The following is a 23496-nucleotide window of genomic DNA, read 5'->3' on the forward strand; positions in this document are numbered from 1 at the left end:
TAGCAGCCCTGTCTTGTTTCAGCCCAGTGTGTTCAGTGGACACGAAAGTACCCCAGATGGCTTCAGCCCTAAGCATGACGTCCAGGCAGCGGGGGTGAGGTAGTCTTCTCTCTGCACTTAGTATTCTAGAACCATGAGGGCTCAGGCTGTGCCGGACTCGCTGGCTCAGGGGAGGGGGGGGAGGGGCTGGACAGCGCGCGGGGTGCGCTCACCGCCTTGTACTCCATCAGCTCCATCTGCAGACGCGCGATCTCGGCCCGCAGCGCACTAATCTGCTGGCTGGTCTTGTCCTGGTTCACCACCACCTTGTTCTTGATGTTGCGGGCCCGGTTGGCGTATTTGAGTGTGTTCAGGGTCTCCATGAAGTCCCGGTCCGAGGGGCTCACGCAGGCGATCATGATGGTCTGGCTGGGGGTGCAGCAAGGCCAGCGTGAGGACGAGGGAAGCACTAATTTGGAGCAGGGGTTCTGCTCACCCCATACCCCCTGCCTTCATGCCTGAAGGACCTGGGCATTTAGGAGGGCAGAACCTGGGATGTGGCGACTGGGACCACCCGGCCAAGGGGAGCAACACTGGGTAACCCCAGTGAAGGCAGCTACCAAGGCTGGGGAGGGGGCGACGCACAACTGCCAGTCTCCTGCTTGGTGATAAGGCTGAGTCACAGCCCCTGCACTTTCCAGCACTTTTCATCTTTTATCTCATTTGGGCTGTATGACTCCCTGTTGTGCAGGTAGGGAAACTGAGTCTGGCACAATTGGCCGACGACCGTGGGGCCCTTCAAGGCTCCTCCGCCGCTGGGCACCGAGCACTCACACCAGTGCCCTCCAGGAGCCCCGCCTCCCCTGCCCCTCCCCTGGGTGCTGTCCAGATACCTGTTGCCGCCCAGTGAGTCCTCTCACACCAGTGCCCTCCAGGAGCCCCGCCTCCCCTGCCCCTCCCCTGGGTGCTGTCCAGATACCTGTTGCCCCCCAGTGAGTCCTGCAGGAGCCGCGTGAGCTTGGAGTCCCTGTAGGGCACGTGCACCACCTTCTTGCTCTGGTCGCCCAGGGCGCTGATCACATTGCCCAAGGCCAGCTGCGGGAGACAGACCCTGGCACTCAGGAGTCACATGCGTGGGGCAGGGGTGGGAGAGGACAGACAGTCCCCCAGATGCCCACGCCTGCTTCCTGGCCCCAGCAGCTCTCAGGCTCGCTGGGCGAGTTCACAGACACATGTGAGCTGGTGACACTGGGACACGGGATGCAGGGGTGACGCCGGAGGCTGAAGGGCCAACGAGCTAACAGGAGTGACCCTGGGTGCTTTGGCCAGAGGCTAGCAAGAGGCCCAAGGAGGGCCTGAGCCATGGGGTCACAGGGTCGGAGCCCGAGCTGGGCTGCTCCTGGGGCTGGGGTCCGTCGTGTACGCACCAGGCCACAGTTGATGGAGATGCCCTCCTTGGCCCGCTCGCCCGTGGCTCCCGTCCGCTTCAGGCGCTCCGAGCCAGCCAGATCCACAAAGTGAAACTTGGCAGTGAGGGTCTCGTACTCGCTCGCAGGAGCTGCGCCCTCAGCAAGCCCAGGCCCGGCCTCCGTCCCCTGCAGCGGAAGCAGACGTCTGACTGCCAGCCCACAGCCCACCTCACTGCCTCCCTGCCCGTGGCCCCTGCCCCGGGGGTGCTGTCTGGCAGTCAGGGCCAGCTTGCCCCGTGCCCCCCTCCCTGGCATGGTCACACCCCTGGCCACGTCCACGGTAGTGACACATGCCGAATTCTCACTGACTGCTCACAACCCAATGACAGAGGTGTCAGATCCCCATCCTTGAGATGAAATAAGGAGGCTCAAGGATAAAAACAATCAACACGTGGCAGAAGCGAGCCTGGGCTCTGGTTGGCTGGCTGTGCACGCACGGCCCCCAGGGGCTCCTCACCAGGTCCGGCTGGGTGCACACACGCATCTGGCACAGGTGGATGGTGAAGATGGCGTGGGAGCGGGAGCTCTGCACGTTCATCTGGGTGCTGGCCGTGGTGCGTGACAGGGCGCCCTGTTTCAGGCACTGGATCAGCTGGGGATGAAGGCAGAAGTGAGGGCTCAGGACTTCACCCTTCCTGGACTCCCTGCGCCCTGCGCCCGCCCTGACCCTCCAGCGGAGGCTCACCTCCTCCTGGGAGTTGATGAGGCGGGAAGTGACACCTGTGGTGTAGATGCCGCCGTTGGCGTCCTCGTGGATCTTGATGTTGGAGCGGCGGTGGCGGGCGTCAGGGTCCCGGGCGCTGTCAAACAGGTCGAGGATCTCCTCATTGTAGAGCTGTGGCAAGAAGGGGGGGGGGACAGCTGCTGGGCTCCGAGGGCACGCAGCACGGGGCTTTCTCACACTTGTAAACCATCTCACAGATGTGGAAACTGAGGCTCCAGAGGCCCCCAGCCCTCGTCCCAGTGGGTTCTGAGTTCCACGATCTTTCTCCCGGACAGGGTAGGGAGGGAGCTGGGTCCAGGCAGGCCAGCCCTGGGGCTGCACACAGTGCTCCTCAGCTCTCCAAGGAACCAGCTTCCGGCAGCTCTTGGTCCCAGCCGGCAGCTGAGGACCTCACAGGGACAGATCCAGTGGTGAGGAAGATGAGGAAGACAGGACCGGGACTTGGGCAGAGCCTATGGGGTAACTGCCCCGGGAAAGAGGAGATGGGGCCATGATTCCAGATGTGGGAGCGTGGAGGCAGAGCTTGGTGGAGACCAGAGGAGCCATGCCCTGATCCCCATGTCCCTGAGGGTGGAGGCCAACAGAAGCTCCCAGTGGTAGGTGAATGTGTCCACACCTCGCCCTGTGGTTGGGACAGTACTGGGGCCTGGAGAGCAGGCCATTGTGTCCCAGCCTCCTGCAGAGACCAGTGCAGAGGTGGCCTGGCCAGGGGCAGTCACATTTCATGGGGCCTAAGCCCACGGAGCTTCCTGCATTTGGAAGCACTGGCTGGGACAGTTCCACCTGCTAAGGGGCTGGCTATTCAATGGGCAGAGAGCTGGGCTGTGGAGTGGGAAAAGGATAGAGGCAGCGCGGGATGAGGTGGGAGACTGCAGCTCCCAGACGTCCGAGGCTTTGACGAGCTTACAGGGACAGAAATACCTCACAGGAAGGGGAAGAGGAAACAGAAGGGACCAAGGGGTGCCTGCGTAGGGACAGGCGTCTCGTCATTTACCCCCTCGTGGCCCACCCTTTGGCAGGGATATGCTAGGAATCAGCCTGTTCTTTGGGGATCCCCACAGCAACAGGATGGAGGAGGGAAGAAAACAGAGAGAAGTGAGAGGAAAGCTTACGAGAGAACTGAGCCAGGCAGTGTGCACCAGAAGCAAAAGCCCAGAAGGACAAAGAAACACTCCCAGGTCACGACTCCAGGATCCCCACGGGGAACACAGCTGCTCTGTGTGCCAGCAGGGCCCACCTAGGGCAAGGGTGGGGCATGGGACGCTTGAAGGGGGGAGGTGGCATCCCTGCAGCTGAGAGCTAGCTGGGTACAGTCAGAGCACCAGGGTTGCTAGAGTCCTTGGGAAGGGGTTTTAGACGCTGAGATCTGGAGCAGCCCTTGGAGCTGTGTCCTAGCGAAGCAGCTTGGTCAAGTCAGGTTCTCCTGAGACACAGAGCTGCCCACCTGCCTGAAAAGCCTCTGGAGAGGCCCCCTGCGGATGCCAGCCCCTGCCTCTGGGGTTACTGAGCTGGGGATCAGACAGGCCCAGAGGCCAAAGAGTCCAGAGATGTCCGCCTGCTCCCACAAAGACAGGCAAGGCCCGATGCCGAGAGGGCGCCTTCCGGAGCCCCTGCTGCCCTGGGCTCAAAGACTAAGGGCTGGGAAGGGCCCCAGGCAGGAAAGGACAGGGCAGGCTGCTAGGAGGGACCCAGTGAAGGCCAGAAGGGTGGGAAGCAGGGTCCCCACCGTGAGTCAGGCACACGCGCCCAAGGCACGGTCACACCCCCGAGGCAACAGCTATCAGCCAGGAGAGCGAAAGGACTCACTCATGGCCACGTGGCTGCTAAGAATCAGTCAAGGTTTGAAGAGACTCACAGGTCAGCAACACAAGCCCCATCGGATCCAGAAACCCAGGGCGGCGTCCCAGCACGGCCTCCTCCAGCCCTCACCCGGCAGCTTCCAGCAGTGGGGCGCCCATCACCTGGAGATGCCCCGGTGGCTCCCCAGGCCCTCTCTACCACAGCGGGGGGAGGCCCGGCCCACGGCCTGCGGTCCCCGAGGCTCCCTCCTGCCCGCTGTACCTCCAGGAACTGAGCGCTGACTTTGAATTCAGGGCCAGGCACGCCCTGCTCCTGCGCCCGCCGCTTGCGTTCAGCAATGCCCCCGAAGAGGTGCGCGATGGCCCTCGGAATGATGCCCTGCTCCTCCTCCGATGTCGCCACGTCGAAGCCGGTGCCCATAGTGTACGTCTTCCCGGCTCCTGTCTGCGTGGGCAGAGATGGAAGGGGGGCACCAGTAAGCCCTGAGCGCCAAACCTGCCCCTTTCTTGGTCCCAAAGCTATGCCCCATGGAGATCTCTGACTGGCAGCCCTCCCTCTGCTAACAGGCACGGCAGTGCCCTCAGTGGACAGCTGCTCGGCTGTGGAGGTGGGGCTGTCTCCCCATCAGACAGGGCACGGGGAGACCAAGGCTGGAATGGACGCTGGCGAGGGTGCGGGGGACTGACCTGCCCGTAGGCCAGCACTGTGGCATTGTAGCCCTCGAAGCAGCCCTCGATGAGCCTTCTCACACAGGTCGAATAGATCTGCTCCTGCCAGGTGTCCAGGTCGAAGACAAAGTCATAGGTGAAGGCCTTGTCCTTCCCCAGCAGGACCTGGGGCTCCCCCGGGGTGACGGAGGTACAGATGTGACAGCCCTCAATCTTCTCCTTCGACAGCTGGGGCCGGATCCTGCCCAGAACACAGAGCCCAGAGTCAGGCCCAGCTGCGGGTGCCGGGGGCACTGCTGCAGGTCTCCCTGCTCCCCTAGCTGCCGAGCAGGGGGGAAGGCAGGCCAGGGACCCTGGGGACAGCCTTGGGAAGCCAATGATGACAAAGTCAACCTCACTGGGAAAGCAGCTGTGACACGTACCGGAGCCGTGTTGCACACACTTTCTGCAAGTGAATTCACTACGCGTCTGTGAGGGGCTCACCATGTGCCCGATTTCATAGACGAGGACTCGGGCTGTGAGAGTGTAACAGACCAGCCTGAGGTTGTGTAACAGAAAGGGATGAAGCCAAATCCAGGACTGTGCATGAGAGAGAAGACAGCTTATCCACTTGTGCGGAAATGGAGCTCAGGGCGAGGGTGGGGAACAGAGACAGGAGTGGCCACTCTCCACAGCTCCGGATCATATACCCGGAGCCACAGCTAAGCTCTCCCCAGGCCCCCAGGGGCCTCGAGGGTCCTGCAGCGAGGAGCCCCCTGCCCAGAAGCCAGAGTTTGGCAGACTTTCTCAGGAGCTGAGGGGCCAGACCAGGCACAAGGTCAAGGCAGAGGTTCCCTGAGAAGGGCAGGCACCTCTGGGAGGGACGCCAGGCCAGCCACAGTGCGGGCCTCCACCCCCAATCCCAGAAGCTCCCCCACAGAGAAGGAAAGTGGCATCAGGGCTTAGCAGGATGCCAGCCATGGACACAACCGCCTCCTTCTACTACCCCTTCCCCGCTCTTCCAAGCAGCCATCACCATGACGAGGTCCCCATGGCAACCAAGCAGGACTGCCTGAGCATGCATGTGGGGGTTGGCAGAAAGCACCCCCAAACACCCTACAGTAAGAGGGGTGGGCCAGGCTCACACAAGGCAGACCCGGCTGCACACTCACAATGGGCTTGCTTGTCTGACTCCCTCTCCCTAAGCCAGCATTTAATCAAGAAGACCTAGAGCGCCAGCACCTATCCAGGGTCCAGGGCGCCACACAGCCCAGCTGGCCCTGCCCCCAGGGCTGGCTCACTCACAGCTGCAGGCAGGTAAGGTGCTCAGCTGAGCCTGAGAACCCAAGGAGGTAACCACTGATGCAGCTGCGCTGGGCCAAGGTCTCCCACTGGCAGTGGTGCTCAACTGGGAAGGGGGCAGCTGGATCCCGCTCATCCTCTGCACCTGCAGACCGGAACCTTGACTCCTGGTCAAACCTCAGAGCCAACAAGGCTCCTCCTTGACCCCTGCCCTGACCACTAATAGCAGCACAGACACATAAGGTGACTAAGCGCTAACAGGCATTCATTAAGCCGCCGTCCTCGTGACAGTGCTGTGAGCTAAGCCCCACCACCCCCGTGTACAGTGGAGGGGACTGGGAAGGTGCAGGCACACAGACAGCAAAGAGCCAGTGTGAATTCAGCCAGGACTGTGCCGCCGACGCTTGGACAGTCCTGGGCTGCTCTAAGGAGCAGGGCTCAGGGTGCTGAGAGGGGAAGGGGTCTCAGGCACAGGCGGAAAGCTCAGAGGGAGAGGTGTGCATTGCACACAGTAGCTCTGGCCTCGGACCCGGCTCTGTCCCAGGGCCTGGGGAACCTGAGACCAGCTCTTCCTCCCCTGGCAGCCAGGTGCTCCCAGGTGAACTGAGGCTCCGGCCCGGGCGGTGGCTGTGGAGTCTCCAGTTCTACTCACTACCAGCGGCTCCCAAAGCCGCCCTCCCCACCGTGGGGCTGCTTGTGATGGGATTTCTGGATCCAATTCAAAGACCATTTAATTACAGCAGGCAGATGGCAATGCCGGCGATTGGAGGGAATCGAATCAGCATCCCTGGAGACAGTGGGGCAGGGGAGGGGGAGCAGCAGCCCTGCTCGTCAGAGCCCTTCACTGACGGGGTGGCCTCTGCCTCAGCCACCAGCCCTAGGACCACCCTGGGAGCCTGCCTGCAAGCCAGGAAGTGAGCAGTAAGTAGAGCAGTGTAGACAGAGGGGCAGGGAAGGGGCCCCAGGGTTCCGGGGCCAGGAGTTGTGGGGTTAGTTGGACGTTCAGCCTGGGACCCTACGTTGACCTAGCACATCCTGATGCGGGGGTGGGCGGGTCCTCTGTGACCAGAGAGAGCCATCCAGCTCATGCTGGCCATTTTAAGACCAGGGTCCTGTGTCAGGGTGCAGGTGGGTGAGCAGCGTCACCCAGAGAAATGGGTACCAGCTGGGAGATAAAGGGCACAGACCCTGGATGAGTCACAGCTCCCAGAGCAGGTGAGCTGAAGGACTGAACGAGTAACAGGTGCAGAAGCAAAGGAGAAGTAGGATTTCGCAGGCGCTTCCGGGTGCACGTCGGCCCGGGCACCTTCCCCACAGCTCAGCTCACCCACGTGATGCTATGAGGTGGGGTTCCCAGAAAGGCAGCTGCCGTCTGAGGTGGCGAATAACACAGAACAGTGGACACAGAACAGTGGACACAGCAAAGGTGGCAGCACTTGCTGCTCGGCGACTACACACACTCTCCACGCCGCCAGCTGCCCCATCGGGAGAACCCGCCATCCCCAAAGGCCAAGGAAACTCCCGGCACCGCCTTGTGAGCCAGGGAGGCTCTCTGGAAGGGGTCCCGTGCGCCTGTCCATGCCCCAGAGCCCACCTCCGTGAGTTCACAGTGCACTGGGGGCAGGCCAGGCCTCAGTCATCCTGGGTCCTGGGGAATCCGCCCTCTCCACGGACACGTGTGCACGCACACACATACACACACACACACACCACCTTGAACTCAAACCCATGCTCCTGGGGAATCCGCCCTCTCCACACACACACACACACACACACACACACAGTCATCCTGGGTCCTGGGGAATCCGCCCTCTCCCCCACACACACGCACACACACACACTCACGCACAGTCATCCTGGGTCCTGGGGAATCCACCCTCTCCCCCCCCCCCCCCCACACACACACTCACGCACAGTCATCCTGGGTCCTGGGGAATCCGCCCTCTCCACACACACACACATACACACACACACACTCACACACAGTCATCCTGGGTCCTGGGGAATCCGCCCTCTCCCCCACACACACGCACACACACACACTCACGCACAGTCATCCTGGGTCCTGGGGAATCCGCCCTCACCACACACACACATACACACACACACACACACACACTCACGCACAGTCATCCTGGGTCCTGGGGAATCCGCCCTCTCCACACACACACACATACACACACACACACACATACACTCACCCACAGTCATCCTGGGTCCTGGGGAATCCGCCCTCTCCACACACACACACATACACACACACACACACACACACTCACGCACAGTCATCCTGGGTCCTGGGGAATCCGCCCTCTCCCCCCCACACACGCACACACACACCCCAGGCCTCAGTCATCCTGGGTCCTGGGGAATCCGCCCTCTCCACACACACACACACACACACACACACACCCCACTTTGAACTCAAACCCATGCTCTGCAGGGAGGAGACTTCCTAGCCCCTGCCCCCTGCAGCTCTCAGGCCTCTGCCTCGGGCTGGGCTCCCTACATGGGCCCTTCCCAGGTTTAACTTTCTAAGAACTGTCCCCACTCTGGCCCCCCGGCCCCATCGGATGAGGTCACTTCTGTGCCCTGCTGGCTAAGTGGTGTGGCCCACCAGCCCCACGTAAAGGGAAGGAGGCCACCTCCTTTGACAGAAGGGAGGGAGCCACTCATCCCTGTCCCTCCCTGGGGTCAGTCTCTGGGGTCTCCCAGCTGAACCAGGGCCCAAGGAGCTGGGACCAGAGCTGGGAGGAGGGTGGAGCAAGCGAGGCATCCGCCTGCGGCACAGAAGGTAAGGAGGCCAGGAAAGAACCCACCTTAGCAACCAAGATAATGGATGACTTCACATTTTTAAAAAATCAAATTGGCAACCTATGGCCCCAGCTGCCCACCATGGCTGAACGTGCAGTGTCATTCAGGCCCAGGGACTTCCTGAACCTCACCAGAGGGCGGCTTCCCCGGGCTCTACCCCTACACACCTCCCCCACTCCTCCCCAGCTCCTGCAGGGAAGAACCCCGGGGGCAGCCCCCCTCAGAAAGCCCCGGCCTGGCCGGAGCCTCCCAGAACAGAGCTGGCCTATTTGTCCCTTGGCAGCCGCAGGCTGAGCTGTGGGCAAGGAGAAAGGGCCCGGGAGCCTTTCAGAGGCAGGATCTGGCACCGGCGAGAGGTCGCCCGGCGAGCTTCCTCTGTTCACAATTGAGCAGGGGCTGCCGCGATGTGGGAAGCAGCCCCCACCCCAGGCCTGAGTGCGGGCCAGGGAGGCCACAGGCGGCTGGGGAGCCCCCTCCTCCAGACCCCGCGACAAAGCCCTGAGCCTGGGGCTGCGGAAAGCGCTGAGCTCAGCGGTTCTTGGGCTCTTTGCGGAGCCAGGAGGATGGGGTTCCGGAAGGGGAGGACAGAGGAGCCGAGGGAGGCAGCCAGGAGGGATGTTGACAGGCTGCCAAGGAGAGAGACTCCCTTTGCTGAGGGTATCAACGGGCACAGCCGGCACGTGCCTGCAGCACCGTGCCAGCCCCACTGCCCGGCTGCACCCTGAACTGTCCCTGGTGAGGTCGCACAAATACCCATCAGCCCTCCCAGGAGCTCCACCCAGTGACCTGGCTCCCCGGGGGCTGAGACCCTCCCTTGGTTCCTAACTAACCTGCCTTGCCCATCTGCCACGAAAATCTTTGCTCTGAGGCCCCTAAAGGAAGAAGCCCCAGGCTTGAAGGGTCTTACTTTTCACTGATGAGAAGAAAGTTTATGATATCAAAATACAACCAAGAACTGTCCCAGAATTCTAGAAAATTCTTATAGCCATGACGCATGGTCTTTGGTTCCTGGTGCCTTTCTCTGCTGATACTAGACCTGGAACCCCATCACACCCCAATTAACTAAACTTCCTCAATCAACAGCCACCACCACCATACAGAGCAAGGTGGCTCGTGCTAGAAGTTGCCCAGGGTGCACCTGCTAGGTCATTTCATTATCATTCAGTTCTTTTTTAAAAAAATATTCTTATTTGTTTATTTTAAAGTTTTTGAGAGGCAGAGAGACTGACAGACACACAGACAGAGGAGGTCCATACACTGGTTCATTTCTCAAATGACCACAACAGCCAAGGCTGGGCCAGACCAAAGCCAGGAGCCTGGAACTCCATCCAGGTGTCCCATGTGAGTGTTGGGGGACCCAAGTACTTGAGCCATCACCTATTGGAAGCTGGAACAGGAAGCAGAGCCGGGACTCGAACCCAGGCACTCTGAAATGGGATGCAGGGTCCCAAACGGTGTCTGGCTGCTGCCAAATGCCGACTCCAATCACTCAGTCCTGAGGTGGGTGTTTTTACCCCTGATGTACAACTCGCTCAAGGCCACATGGCTCATACTTGTAACAGTCTTCCTTTAGCATCTGCCAGGGCAGAGCCTGGGAGAACCAGGAGGCAAGCAGCTGCCCACTTGTGTGTCATCTGCACTGGGGGACACCCTCTCCCCAGAAGGACCTCACAGGCCTTGAGAAGAACCACAGCCCTGGCCTGGCACCGCCCCTCTGATGGACAAATCAACTGTTGTGGCTGGACCCTTTGAAGAAGCCCAAGTGCACTACAACCCATCCCCTCTTCCCTCCTGTAGGACCCCCAGTGCCTCTCCAGAATCCTGAAAAGCAGCCCCCAGAGGCTGGAGGGCCAGCCCGGGAGGACCCCTGAAGTCAGTCTCTGGGTATGCTGCACCCAAGCCCCAGAAGAAAAAGCAGAGTTTGCCCAGACTCCACCACATCCCCGCCTTGTACCAGCCACACAGAGACATGCTGGGCTGGCGACACAGGCAGCAGGGGCACAGAGGGAACGGACTGGTGGGGGTGGGGAGTGCACATGCCTGCAAGGGGGTGGGCCAGGGGCCAGGAACCCAGAGAGGAGCCCCAGGACTGCTAGTCTGCCTGGCACACAGGGCCACTTCGCCCTGCCAGGACCCACCAGGGCCCCATCGTCATCGATGACAGGGCAAAATCAAGGGGAACTGAGTTCCGGCAGGAGGGATCTAGATAAGCTAGCGGAAGGAACTTCCTGCCTGCCAGGATTGCTAAGCCCTGGGAGGGCAGCCTGCGCAGCTTCTTACTGAAGAGTCACTCCTCCTTGGTGCCTCGCTCCTGCTTCCTTCCGTGCCTTCTCCACCCCCAGGCCTCCTCTGAAAAGGACGGTCTTTTGAGGAGTGGTGTGCTCGGCTCATTTCTGTGCGTGGACACACACACTGTGCTGGGACAACCCCGTGGAGCGGGGCCGGGATGGCCCCCACTTTACCGAGGCTCAGAAGGTGTGAAATGTCAGGAACCCAAGGTCACACCGCCGTTTGTAATGGTGGAGGTGAAATCCGAGCCAAGCCCGTTTCCCATCCTGCTGCCACCACCGAGCAACTCTGCGCCAGCGTGGAAGACAGGGCGGCGGGTGAAAAATGAACCCTGCATGAGTCCCGGCCTGATCCCAGCAGCAGCTGCCGCAGAGCCACGGGCTTCCTGTCGGGGAAAGCGTTTTCCTGGCCTGCAGTTAAGGAAGCTGAGGCCAGAGCCTGGAGAAGCAGAGCCGGGAACCGGCCAGAGGAAAGTGGCTCCCCCACCCCTGTGCCGAGAGGCTGTCCACACCCCCACCTTAATGAGCATCCTCGCCGCCTCCTCCCCCTGGCAGCCTGCCAGCTCTGGGCAAGGCGGCTGCAAGTGAAATCTCTAGTCTCAGGGGAGTCTGGCTCCCAGACACCCGGGGGCTTTGAGCTGACTTTGTCCAGACAAGGCACCCTCCCCTGGGGGCCAGTCTCCTCCAAGTCAGGGTGACAAGATCCAACTTCGGTGCTGGCCCTGAAAGCTGCAGGGGTCAAGTGCAGGGAGAGCCAGCGCTATCAGGGGGCTGAGCTTCTAGAACCCTGTGACAGCCAGAGGGTCTGGTGGCCATCCTCAGGCCTCCCAGCCTGGCCCCCAGTCCAGTCCTCCTGAGGTTGCCCTCAGGGATAAGACTCAGGCTCGCTCTGAACCCCCAAAACAAGAAGGCTTTGTATGTGGGGTCAAAGAGCATGAGTTTATGAGGCTCTGGGAGGCTGGTCAGAGGGGTCTATTAACCCTCTCTACATCGGCCCTCATTCCTGAGAGCATGGGGAAGGGCCGTGATACCCCGAGAAAACGGACAGGCGGTTTGGGCCTGGAGTTCGGGATTCTGACCCCACTCCCTTCTCAGAAGGTGTTCTAGATCCTTGTTTGTCCAGTTCACCCCGAAGTCTGAGTGATGCCGAGGATTGGGGGGTGGGGCGAAGCAGGACGGGGGGCACCGTGAGGTTGTACAGGGCATCCGGATCCCAACCCCAGAAAGGCTGAAACCAGGCACAAGCAGAAGAAGGTGGATAAGCAGACTGGGGAGAGACGGCAGAAGCTGGGCACAGGGGCCCGTCCGTGTCCTGAACTGGTCTTCCCCGGCTGGCCAGGACCGAGCGCCTGAGCCTGGAGTCTCCCTCGGAGTTGTCTCTGGGGCCTGGGAAGAAGGCGAGCCCAGCTCAGGGCAGCGCTGGAGCTCCGGCTTCCCTCTCTCCCACCCCCATCTCAGGGCATCTGGCAGGGGTTTCCCATGACCTCCCGGGAGACAGGAGACACTGTGGAGTCGGGTTCAGCCCAGAGCCCAGGGCTGTGCCGGCATCTGCATCTGGTGGGGACTGGGCCCTGGGGATGCTTCCCTGCTGAGGAATGCAGAGCTACAGGCAGCTGGCCCTGCCCCCACCCCCACTGCCAGCTGCGTGCAGGCCACTCTCCACCAGCCTCAGGGGGGCCAGCCCAGCCTAGAGAAAAGACCACTGTCACAGTGGGCGTCCACTCAGGCAGGCAGAGGGAGAGGGACCCAGGACACTCCTTCCCACAGCTCAGAGCAGCCAGCCAGAGGGGACAGACGGACAGATGGAGGGAGCTGGAGCCACCCAGGGGAGAGGATGCTGCTGCCGCCCGCCCTGGGGGCCTCAGAGCCTCTCCGTCTCGCCTCGCAGATACAGGGGGAGATCTCTGGGGCCTAGGCCCCAACCCAGCTCCTGTCCCAGCCCCTCGAGTTGTTCACGGGGGAGGTCACAGAAGACACTGCTTCCCTCTGTCTAGGAGATCCAGGACGACTGGGCTCTGACCGGGGACTGGGTTGTGTGTAAGGTAGAGGGCTGAGAACAGCAAGAGATGGGACTGCCCCCGAAACTTCCTGCCCTAGACAGGGGCAAGGGGAACCCAGGGAGAAAGACAGATGCAGGGGACCGCTGCAGGGGTCTAAGAGAGGGAGAATGAGGAGGGAGAAGCTCCCCCAGACAAGGGAACAGCCTGGATTCAGTTGTAGGCAGTCCCAAGCTGAGTGACCTCACAGAACTGGGACAGTCGGAATTGGTTCTGTCAGCTCTCAGGGGCCTTCCCGCCCGCGTGCACCCCACTGTGCGGGGCCCAGCATTGGAAGACGCCAAAGCATCATCGAGCAAACGGGCAACAGAGCCAGGGGGTGGCACAGAGCAAAATAAGGAGTGGGTGCTTGCAAAGGCAGTGCCCCGAGTTCAAGTCCAGACTCCTCCATCTCCTGGCTGTGTCTGCTCACCTGTACAAGGGGACCCAGTTCAGTTACTGGCAGGATCGATGCCTGGCACAGAGTAAGGGCTCGATAAATCAGAGCACTGAGCTGCTGCCCGGTCCCTGCCCTACACAGCGCGCCTCCTGCTCTACATAAGTACACAGATTTTTGTTCACGGTGAACAGTTCACTGTAGCTTAAACCAGAGGGACACTGCTGAGCTGCGTGTAAGCGAGGCCTCCTGTCTACAGTCTGTTCATACTTCACTCTCTCCTAGAACCGACACCTTCTGTTTCACTCAAACCACGACTGCTTGCAAATGAACAAATCAGGTGTCACCATTCTCTGGCGGGTAAAACTGAGGCCCGGAAGAACAAACAGGCCAGTAGATGTGCTGCCCAGGCTCTAGCGCTACCCTTTGCTGTGACAGTATGGGTGTCAGGCATGGGTCAACTCCACCACTTCCCTGGCCCTGGGCCCACCCCGCCCCACCTCCACTTGGAGGCTCTCAAACACAGATCAGGCCGCCTGGGTATGGAGGGTGGTTTCCGGGGCCTGTGGTTACTACACTTCCTTGTGATGACATAAACCTCACTTCTGCAGCAGGAGGCAACCACCTCGAGTCTCAGGTCTGCACACAGCCCTGTCTGGGCCTCGGTTCCCAGATCCATACGTCAGGCACTGATTGTGCTGCCTGGCTTTGCACTCTGCAGGCACCCGTCATGCCCACCCCTACGCAGCTGCTTCTGTCTTCTTCAGTCTCTCCCCAGCTACGCACAGCTCCCGATTCAAAATTCAGACCGTTGATGACCAAGACTGGAGTAGCCTGGAGCTCGGGAAATAACTGCAGCTGGAGAGTCCAGATGGGACGCGGCAGGTGTGCGATCTAACACTGGCGGGGGCTGCCCCGGCCCTCCCCACCCCTGCTCAACCAGAGTCGCCGGGGATGGATGTGGGGCTGGCCAAGGCACCTCCTCCTCAGCGGACTAGAGGAAGGAAGCTTAGAGAACCCAGCAGAGATAAGGGGGGAGGGGGCTAGGCAACAGCGAAGGCTCCCCTCATGGTGGGGGCTCAGAGCTAGGGGCTTGAAAGGGTCTTAAATAAACTCTCCATGTGACTTGGCTTCCTTCCCCAATTTCAACTTTGCCAACTTGCATTTCTTAACCACCACCCCTTCCCCCATTTGTCAGCCTCCATTTCTGCAGCTCAGTCTCACTGCGCCCCACCCCCACCCCCAGGTATAGCCCAGGAAGCTCCGAGGCCTTGCAGTACAAGGGGATTAATGGATAAAGCGATCACAGGGCAAAGCCGACTGGCCTGGGTTCAGAGGCAGACGGGCTGGACCCCGCCATGCTCGGGGTCTGCTCACCCCTAGACCTTCTCCCCTATTGTAAAGCCCCAGGCCCTGGAAGTCTCCTCGCCCAGCTTTCCAGGACTTCCCGGCAGCACTGTGCAGACGGCCAGCTTTGATCCTCATCCCAGACAGATGACAGGGCCAAGAGCCCTGGGCCTGGCACTTCTCACCTAGTGCAGCAGCCCAGGGGTCTCCACACACACACACACACACACACCAGACCACGTCTGCCTCACTGCTGGCTTCCCTGCCCACCAAGCTGGACTGCACTGGGAATTCATAAAGCACTTCAGTTAGAAACCAGGCCGGAACAAGGCTGGCCCCAGCAGGAGCTGCGGAGCCTGGGGCAGGGGTGTGCTCTCCAGGCAATCCCAAATCCCCAGCCCTTTGCAAAACTGCTCCACGCCTCTGCAGCTTGCCTCCCAGTCCTTTAGGTGAGACAACTGATTCCTGGATGCTGGGCTGGGAAGTAGCAGGGAACCCAAAAGCAAGAACGACACCCCCCCAACACACATAGAGCCCATCACTGCCACCATCTGCTCCCCCTCCCAGCCCCAGGCCTAGCCCAGTCCTATCCTCAGCTCTGATTAGAAACTGGGTTCTGTCCAGGCATTGTCTGCCTTCCACGGCCGGCTGCCCATTGAGGTCTGGCGTGTGCTGGGGCTGGGCACCCGTGGTGGGGTGGGAGGAGAGGAGTGGGCGGGGCCCTAGCCTTCAGAGCCCCCGAAAGCCTGGCTGAAATCCACCCCCCCCCCACATCAGCAACTCAAAGACGGCAGGTGGGAAGTAGAGATGACCCTCACTGCGCTGAAGGACCCCGGAGCAGACCAGTCCCTTCTCCAGACAGGGTCCGAGCAGCTGGTGAGAGTGGGGAGCAAAGCCAAGGTTCTCCTCACTCCTCTACCCAAGGGCACAAGCCCGCGAGGTCCCCGCACAAGTCCAGGGCCCGGGCCCGCCTGCAGACTCTGAGCAGAGGGGAAGGCCTTTTGTTTGGCTCTTCCCTGCAAGATGGGTTCTCAAGGAAAGCCCCTCTAAAGGGCACCCCAAGCCCCTTCCTTCTCAGCCCTGTCTCTCGCTGGGTTGGGGCTACAGCTTCATTTCCCTTTTATGGCACTCCCGATCTGCCGCAGATGCCATATTTACATTCCCACTCCCACCCCCATCCGCAGGCTCCTGCTGCAGTGTCAGCCCAGGCAGCAGCCTGGCCCCGCCCCGGCCAGCACACCAGGCACCTGCGGGCTCCTCTTTGTCTCCCAGGCTGTTGAGGGCCAGGAAGCTGTCGCCCCAGTGACGCTGTGCAGCAGCCTGGGGTGTAAGTGCAGGGGTGAGCCTCCATCGCCCTCCTGCACCCTGTGATCAGGGGTCAGCTCCACTCCCCACTCCTGGGGCTGCAGAGGGGTGGCCAGGTGACTGGGGGGTGGGGCGGGGGCATCTGCCCTGGGGCAGGAACAGGAAGCGTTTCCATGATTGCCATCGCTGGAGGCAACTTCCCAGGACCCTTGGAATCTGGGTCACCCCAGATTCAGGGGATCTAGGGACAGGTCTCAGAAACACACCCCAGCCCGCCACCCACCCCCACACCCCCTCATCACATAGGGCTGGGGCAGAGCCGGAGGGTCCCTTCCACATCCCTGCCATGGGGACCAGCCCCGGGCGGGCACACTCCGGAGGACACACCCCTCCCAGAGAGAAACCCCAAACAAAAGCAGAGCCTCTGGATCCAGCACAAAGAACACACATGGCTCAACTTGGAGTATTTCCTGCCCCTGCACCCCGGCGCGCCCCTGCCTGCAGAACCCACCCCCCCAGCCCACCCTCGCCGATTTCTGTCAAGGCGTCCCTTCCAGCGCGGTCGGTCCACGCGGTCCCTGGGCGCCTCGCCACGATGGTGCCTGAGGACGGCGCCCTCGGGTGCACCTCGGCGCACCTCTTCCGAGCCCCCTGCCCGAGACCCCGCCGGCTGCTCCGGGGACGGCGCCCGCGGAAGACCGAGGCCCCCGCCCCGACCTCCCTCTGCGGAGCTCGTGGGGCCCCGGGCGCCGGACAGGCCGGCCAGGGGCCGAGGGGAGCAGTTTCCCCTCAGGGACCCGTGATGAGCCGGCGGCCTCGCGGGAGGCGGAGCGGAAGCACACGGCCGCCCGGCCGGGCCAGGGCTGGGTGTGAAATACCGGATTTCCTTGTTTATTCGATTTTCCGATCATCGAGGGCTCCCAGGAGGGGCCCGAAATCGCCACGCGAACAAAGCCCCCTCTCCAGCCGGCCGCGGCGCGCCCCCGCGAGACAAAGCCCGAGCCCCTCGGCGCGCTCCTGCCCACCTGACGGCCACCTTGACGCAGCAGTCCCCCTGGCCGGCCATGGTCCTCGGTGCTGGTCCGGCGCGGCTCAGGGGCGGGGGTCCGGGGGCCGAGGCCCGAGGCGGCGGCGGGCAGCGGCGGCCGGCGACATGCTCGCGGCGGCGGCGGCGGCGGCGGGGGGCTCACCCGCGCCCGGCCCCCCGCGACGGGACCCGCGCGCCCCCTCGCGCCATGGGCGGCGGCGCGGCGCTCGCTGACAGCCGGCAGCGCGCCCCGCGCTCCTCACACCGCGCGGCTCCCGCGCGCGCAGCTCGGCCGGGCCGCGCCTCCCGCCGCGGCGCGAACACAGGGGGCGGGGCTGCTGGACGGGCCCGCCCTCCAGGGGCCACCAATCCGAGGCCCGCACGAGCAGAGGGGGCGGGGTTAGCTCCTTTAAAGGGCCCTCCTGGCTCGCGGCCACCCGGTGGCAGGGGGTGGGGGCGGGCGGGACTGGAGGTTGGGCGGGGGGCGGGGCGGGGAGCCAGGGCCTTGGACCCTCGGATGAGGAAACTGGGACGCGAATTGGGGAACCACCCAAGGTCACGCGGCGAGGCGGTGGCTACGCATAGGTCGCAGCCCCGGGCACCGGGCAGGGCGCTGCCCTTCAAAGCAGCCCACAGCGACTAGCGGTTTATGCTTGGAAGCTAGGGAGGCTTCCTTCTGCGTTTATTCCTGTAAACCCGGCAACCTGCTCTGACGGCGATTCCTGCAGGCGAATACCTAAAAAACCCCGCCTCCTCCCGCGGTATCTCCGAGCGCATCCCACGGTGGCTTCCGGGCTGCTGTGACCTTTATGACCCACAGACGACCCCCCACGGGCCGGCTCTCACGCTGCCCCTTGGGACGGCGGGGGCCGGGGGTCAGTGTGGGAGGCCCGAACCGCCCCGGGGGTAGGAGGGAACAAAGCGGGCACTCAGCTCCGGCACCTGGGTAAGTGGGCCGCGAAGGGGAGGAGGAGCTGCCCGCAGGAGCGGATAAAAGGACCGGGCAGTGGCGGAGGAGACCCGGCCTCCCAGTCGCCTCCGCTCCTCCCTGCCCCCCAGCCCCCAACATTGGGGCCATTCACAGGGCCCCTCACCAGCTGCCCTACCCTCCCCTGCCCCCTCCCCTGACAAAGGTCCAGCTGCGACTCCAGATGCAGAGGGAGATCCTTGGGGGAGGGGGAGTCTCCTCCAAGCCTCTTGCATCATCCTCAGATGATGCAACCTTCTCAGACATGTGACGAGTGCGTGGGTGAGGGTCTGAGGCTGCACCTGCGATGCCACCTTCCGCCCCTCCCCCATAACTGCTCCACCCAGTAGCCCAGAAAACAAAGATGATGTCAAGGTCGAATCGACGCACTCCTCTCATCCTCCTGGCCAACAGGAGACTACCGCGGCAGCCCCCAAGGAAAGGTGGGAAGTCACGGGGGTCTCCTGTGTCTTTCACCAGCATCGGGACCCACAGGAAGCTCTCTGGTGGACAGGGGGTCGCTCTCCCAGAGCAGGAGCCCGTTAGGTGTCCGGTCAGGTCTCGGGCACTCCCTCCTGGTCTTGGAGCCAGTGTAAGAGGGGAAGTGGAGTAACACCTGTGGGCCACCTACACCAAGACTGTCCTTGCTGCGCATGCGCGTCCTTGCTCGTCCTCATCGCCTTGTGAGCTAAGAGCAGCTGTCTTTCTCTTTCGGTTTGGAGATGAAGAAACGGAGTCTTGTCAGGATGTGAACTCGCGCGCTGGTTCCAGACTCACCTCCGAGGAGGAGTCTGGCTGCAGCAGCGCCGGGCTGGCCCTGGGGTTTTCCTCCAGGTACGGGGAGCCCCTGCTCAGCCCACCACCGTGACCCTGCAGAGCTGCTGCCTTGCCCGCTTGGAGTCCCCTGGCCTTCTCTGGGGCCAACTCTGATTTCCCGCTCACACGAGGTCCCTTCTGACTCACAGGTCCACTGCTGGGAAGTGCAGCCACTGCCCACCCCTTCTCGGTCCCTCCAGGCCACAGGATGTAAAACCAGGGGAAGCCCGGAGTACAAGGGGCTAGCAACCCAGGCCTCCTGGAGGTCAGGGCCTCGGGACTGCAGCACCTCAGCGACTCCCTCCTGGACCCCCAGGGAGCAGCACGGAGGCTGGGTGTCTACACCGGGACCTTGGCTCTGCTGCCCAGCCCTGAGGAGGTGAGTAGACAAAGGCCAGACGGGATCCAAGGTGGGAAAGAGGCTTAAACAGCGGCTTGGAGAGATTTGGGCTTGGTGGTTGGAGGAGGCCTAGGACGACTCCTACCCCTCTGGGGCTCTGTCCAGCTCCCACACAGCCCCTGCTTCCTCCTCCCTGGTTTGTTCCCACCCCCTCCCTCCCACCTCCTCCTGGCTGCTCCTTCCTTCTCTGCTTGGCAACCGCTGAGGTTTCTCAGGATCGGCTGCTTAAATGCAAGTTTTCTGCACCCTCCACCTGTCAGAAACATGCAAACACACACACGCACGCACGCACACACGCACACACGCACTCATGCCCTGAGTTGGCCCCGAGTTCCCTCACTGCCCTGGAGTTTGAAACCAGCTCTGCCTGGCTCTGAGGCCCTTCCCGGGCGTCTTGGGGCCGCCGTCATTCCTCCTGACGGGAGCTGTGGGCGTCGGAGCAGATGGAACCTGGGGGAGGGGCCCTCTCCCAGGCAGGGCGCTCCCACGCTACTGTAGTAAAATACTCCAGCCCGGCTCAGGGAAGGCATCTGGCTCCGCGCTCTCACGCAGTCGCAGCTCCAGCAACCCTACAGGAAGGGACCAAGGCCCTAGGAATGTCTCCAGAGGTCCTAGGAATGCCTCCATAGGTCCTAGGAATGCCTCCATAGGCCCTAGGAATGTCTCCAGAGGCGCTAGGAATGTCTCCAGAGGCCGGAGTCCATTTCATCTTCCTCAAGTGGGACACTGGGCATTGATATTTCCAAAAACTACCAGAACCTGGACCTACCATTCTAGAGGCGGGAAATGGAGGTCCAGGCCTCCAGTCCTAACCCCCACCCTGTCCCCAGCAGCTATGCTGGGCTCTAGGGGGGAACAAGTGTTAGCCACCCTGTGGGCATATGGTCTCGTCTTGCTCTCCAGTGCCCACCTAGAGACAGAACCCCGTTTGGCAGCCAACAGGAGCTCCGAACCAACTGGGATGTGGGTCCAGGAGATCTCAGCTCAGGCACAGGCTCGGCCTAACTTCCCCCGTTACAGGAGGAGGCGGACACAGCCGCAGAGGAAACCAGGGTTTGTTATAAATAGCAAGGGAGGCAAGAGCGACTGTGGATTGCACACACCCCCGTAAGCCTTAAAAAAGCCCGTTTTTGGTTTCTAATGCTAACAAAGGTTTAATGAATGCTCTGTATAACCTCAAACATGTGCTCCTTCTCTCCCTCGACTGTGCAATGCTTTCTGATACAGCACTAGGGCACAGGCAGACCAGGTGGGAGCAATTGCCAACGTCACCAATCCCAGACTTGGGAAGTTTTCCTAAGATCACCTAGTCCAGCCCCTTCATTTTCAGGGGAAGAAACTGAGGCCTAGGGGAGGTGAAGGGACTTGTCCACAGTGGCACAGTGACCAAGCGGTGATGAATGCCCAGTCCCTGTACTCTGAGGGCAGGACAGTTTCCACAACAGTTCCACGGGACCCAAAGGCTGAACCTCAAAGTGGGGGCTGTGGCAGGTTAATGGTCTTCATAAAAGTTAGGTCTGGGGGCCGGCACTGTAGTGTAGCGGGTAAAGCCTCCATCTCTGGTGCCAGCATCCAATATGGGTGCTGGTTCGAGTCCTGGCTGCTCCACTTCTGATCCAGCTCTCTGCAGTAGAAGATGGCCCAAGTGCTTGGGGCCCTGGACCCACGTTGGAGACCCAGATGAAGCTCGTGGCTCCTGGCTTTGAATCGACCCAGCTCCGGCTGTTGCAGCCATTTGGGGAGTGAACCAGTACAGATGGAAGAGCTTTCTCTCTTTCTCTCCCTCTGTCTGTAACTCTGCCTCTCAAATAAATAAATAAATCTAAAAAAAAAAAAAAAAAGGGTAGCTTCTCTGGGATCATCTGTCCTTGTTCAATGAGCCAGACAGAGGGTGGATTTGTCATAATGAAGTCTCAGAGATGAGTGTGAATGGGGCTGTGGGCCGGGGAAGGGACGGTGATGAGACTTGCCTGCCCCCAAAGGTCAGTGCCAGAGCCCCAGGGTGGGAGAAGGCAGATTTGTAGAAAGTTTGCCAGCCTCTGTTGGAAACTCAGAAAACTGGAGGCTCGGGAGACAAGGTGAGCGTTGGCAGAAGCAGGAGGAAACCTTGGGGGCTGGTGTTGTGGTACAGTGGGTTGGGCCGTCCATATTAGAGTGCCAGGTCAAGTTCCAGCCGCTCTGTTTCCCATCCAGCTTCCTGCTAGCACACCTGGGAAAGCTGCGGGTGATGGCCCAGGTACTGGGGCTCCTGTCACTCATGTGGGAGACCCAGATGGAGTTCCTGGCTCCAACAGCCCAGACCTGGCTGTTGTGGTCATTTGGAGAGTGAACCAGCAGATGGAGGATCTCTCTCTCTCTCTCTCTCTCTCTCTCTCTCTCTCTCTCTCTATATATATATATATATATATATATATATATATATATATCTTTGTTGCTTTGCCTTTCAAATAAATAAATACATATTTTTTAAGGCTGAGAGAGGGAAGCTTGACGCGCTGGATCCCCAAGGTGCCCAGACCTCACCAGGCACTACCTGAAACAAGACCTAGGTTTTGCAGTGTGCCATGCTGCACCATGTGTGTTTGTTCCCTAAGTTTTCTCATCTGATCCTCGCAGCATGCTGTGAGGTCAACACTGTTATGGGTCCATTTTGCAGAAGAGGAAATGGGCTCAAAGGTCACTTGGCCAAAGCAGTGGTCATTCGTGCTGCTCCCCACAAACTTCCGGCTCTCTGCTTCTGGCACGGGGTAAGCCTGCAGGTCCTCCCTCTTTGGCGGTGCTGTCTGGCCATTGACTTACTTTGACCCGTGAGATGCAGGTGGACTTTGGTAGCTGTGACCAGTGACTTTCGTCGGTGGAATGCGGTGGTGCTGACGTGTGTCACCTCAAGGTGGAAGTCTGAAGAGCCTCTGGCACCCTCGTGCCTGTGTTATTCCTAGCAGGTGAATGAGAAATAAACTATTTGCAAAGCCAGTGAGCTTACAGTTGTGTGTTGCCATGCATGGCCTGGCCTAGTTTGATAGAGCAGGGCCAGAATTCAGAGTCTGGTTCTATAAAATGCCAGGGAGCTTCCTGTCTTTCCAGGGCTCTACCTGTCTCCACACAGATGGCTCTCCGGGGTTCTGCTGTGTGGAGCCCTAGCGGGGCAGGTGGAGGAGGGCAGGCAGCCTTTCTCTCTCATTTACGATGTGACTGACTTATTGCTGAGTCCTGGAAACTGACTGAATGAGGATGGGCTTCTGTGAACTCTGTGGGGCTCAGAGCTCTCCTCAGGGTCTTTAGGACCCCCCTCCCCCAGTAGTAACTGAGAAGTTGCAGGGGCCTGGCCTTTCCAGTGCCTCCCACCTGGCCAGGAAGCAGTCCCCGAGTGGGTGTTAGGACACACCTACTTAACCCCTGTCCACACCATTCTTCTCTCTGGGACTCAGCTCCTCTTCTGAGAAATGGAGCCTCTACAAAGGGTTAGGGTCACTGTTTGGAGGTTCTTTTGTTTAAAATTGATTTATTCTTTTATGTGTGCATTGGAAAGGCAGAGTGTCAGAGAGAGAGAGAGGGAGGGAGGGAGGGAGGGAGGGAATCTTTTATCTGCTGGTCCACTCCCTAAACAGATGCAATGGTGCAATGGCTGGGGCTGGGACAGGTTAAAAAGCAAGAGCCTGAAACTCCATCCAGGTCTCCCACATGGATGGCAGGTGCCACCCGACTTCCACTGCCTTCCCAGGAGCATTAGCAGGAAGCTGGATGAGAAGTGGAGTAAATGGGACTCAAACTAGCATTCCAATATGGGATGCAGATATCGCAAGCGGTGGCTTGACCTGCTGTGTCCCAACACTGGCCCCTGCTTGGCGGTGCTAGGGGAAGCCCACTCTGGAATGTATCCATCTCCCCAGAGGTGCCTGCATCATCAGCCTCGTAAAGCAAACCTCGACAGCCAGAGTTGTGCAAGCTTGCACTGCATGGTGCAAGGCTCAGAATCCTACATGCTGAGTGCAGGTTTCATCCTGTGCTGAATTTCAGTGAAGGGAAGCGTGGGATCCCAGCCTTGGCAGAGGCTGGACGAGAAAAGTAAGCAAGCATTGCAAGAAGTCATCTGCTTACGTGTCCACACAGACTCATGCATGGATGGTTACAACTGCCCGGTCACAGGCCCAAGCTGAAAACAACCCAGGTGCCCACCA

General features: G+C 60.7%; 1 protein-coding gene and 1 long non-coding RNA gene across 12 annotated transcripts in view; one reads left to right on the forward strand and one right to left on the reverse strand.

The window, feature by feature from the left end:
• The window catches only part of KIF21B (kinesin family member 21B), a 47080-nt gene extending 29638 nt beyond the window's left edge, over nt 1-17442 (reverse strand). For 7 of the 8 annotated variants that reach the window (XM_070054928.2, XM_089312073.1, XM_070054927.2 and 4 more), the window contains exons 1-8: nt 17134-17441; nt 4659-4881; nt 4234-4416; nt 2134-2283; nt 1906-2040; nt 1407-1574; nt 959-1074; nt 213-408 (exon numbers count right to left, since the gene is read on the reverse strand). In XM_070054928.2, coding sequence (XP_069911029.1) covers nt 213-408; nt 959-1074; nt 1407-1574; nt 1906-2040; nt 2134-2283; nt 4234-4416; nt 4659-4881; nt 17134-17174 — 1212 coding nt within the window. In that variant the 5' untranslated portion in view covers nt 17175-17441. Of the gene's footprint in view, nt 1-212; nt 409-958; nt 1075-1406; nt 1575-1905; nt 2041-2133; nt 2284-4233; nt 4417-4658; nt 4882-17133 lie in introns of all 8 variants that reach the window. The other variant, XM_089312072.1, reaches the window with a different exon arrangement.
• Nucleotides 17443-17610: 168 nt separating this feature from the next.
• On the forward strand, nt 17611-21159 carry LOC103351051 (uncharacterized). 4 transcript variants are annotated; one of them, XR_016219529.1, is made up of 4 exons: nt 17611-18081; nt 18583-18936; nt 19068-19297; nt 20949-21159. It is a non-coding gene; the product is annotated as an uncharacterized LOC103351051 (long non-coding RNA). The 4 variants fall into 4 exon arrangements; XR_011381254.2 differs by having other exon boundaries at nt 17614-18081; nt 20939-21159; XR_016219528.1 differs by having other exon boundaries at nt 17621-18081; nt 18825-18936; nt 20939-21159.
• Nucleotides 21160-23496: the final 2337 nt, after the last annotated feature.

The sequence above is a fragment of the Oryctolagus cuniculus genome, chromosome 13, assembly GCF_051225735.1.
Source record: "Oryctolagus cuniculus isolate XC-2025 breed Fujian yellow rabbit chromosome 13, ASM5122573v1, whole genome shotgun sequence".
In the NCBI taxonomy this organism is placed as follows: domain Eukaryota; kingdom Metazoa; phylum Chordata; class Mammalia; order Lagomorpha; family Leporidae; genus Oryctolagus; species Oryctolagus cuniculus.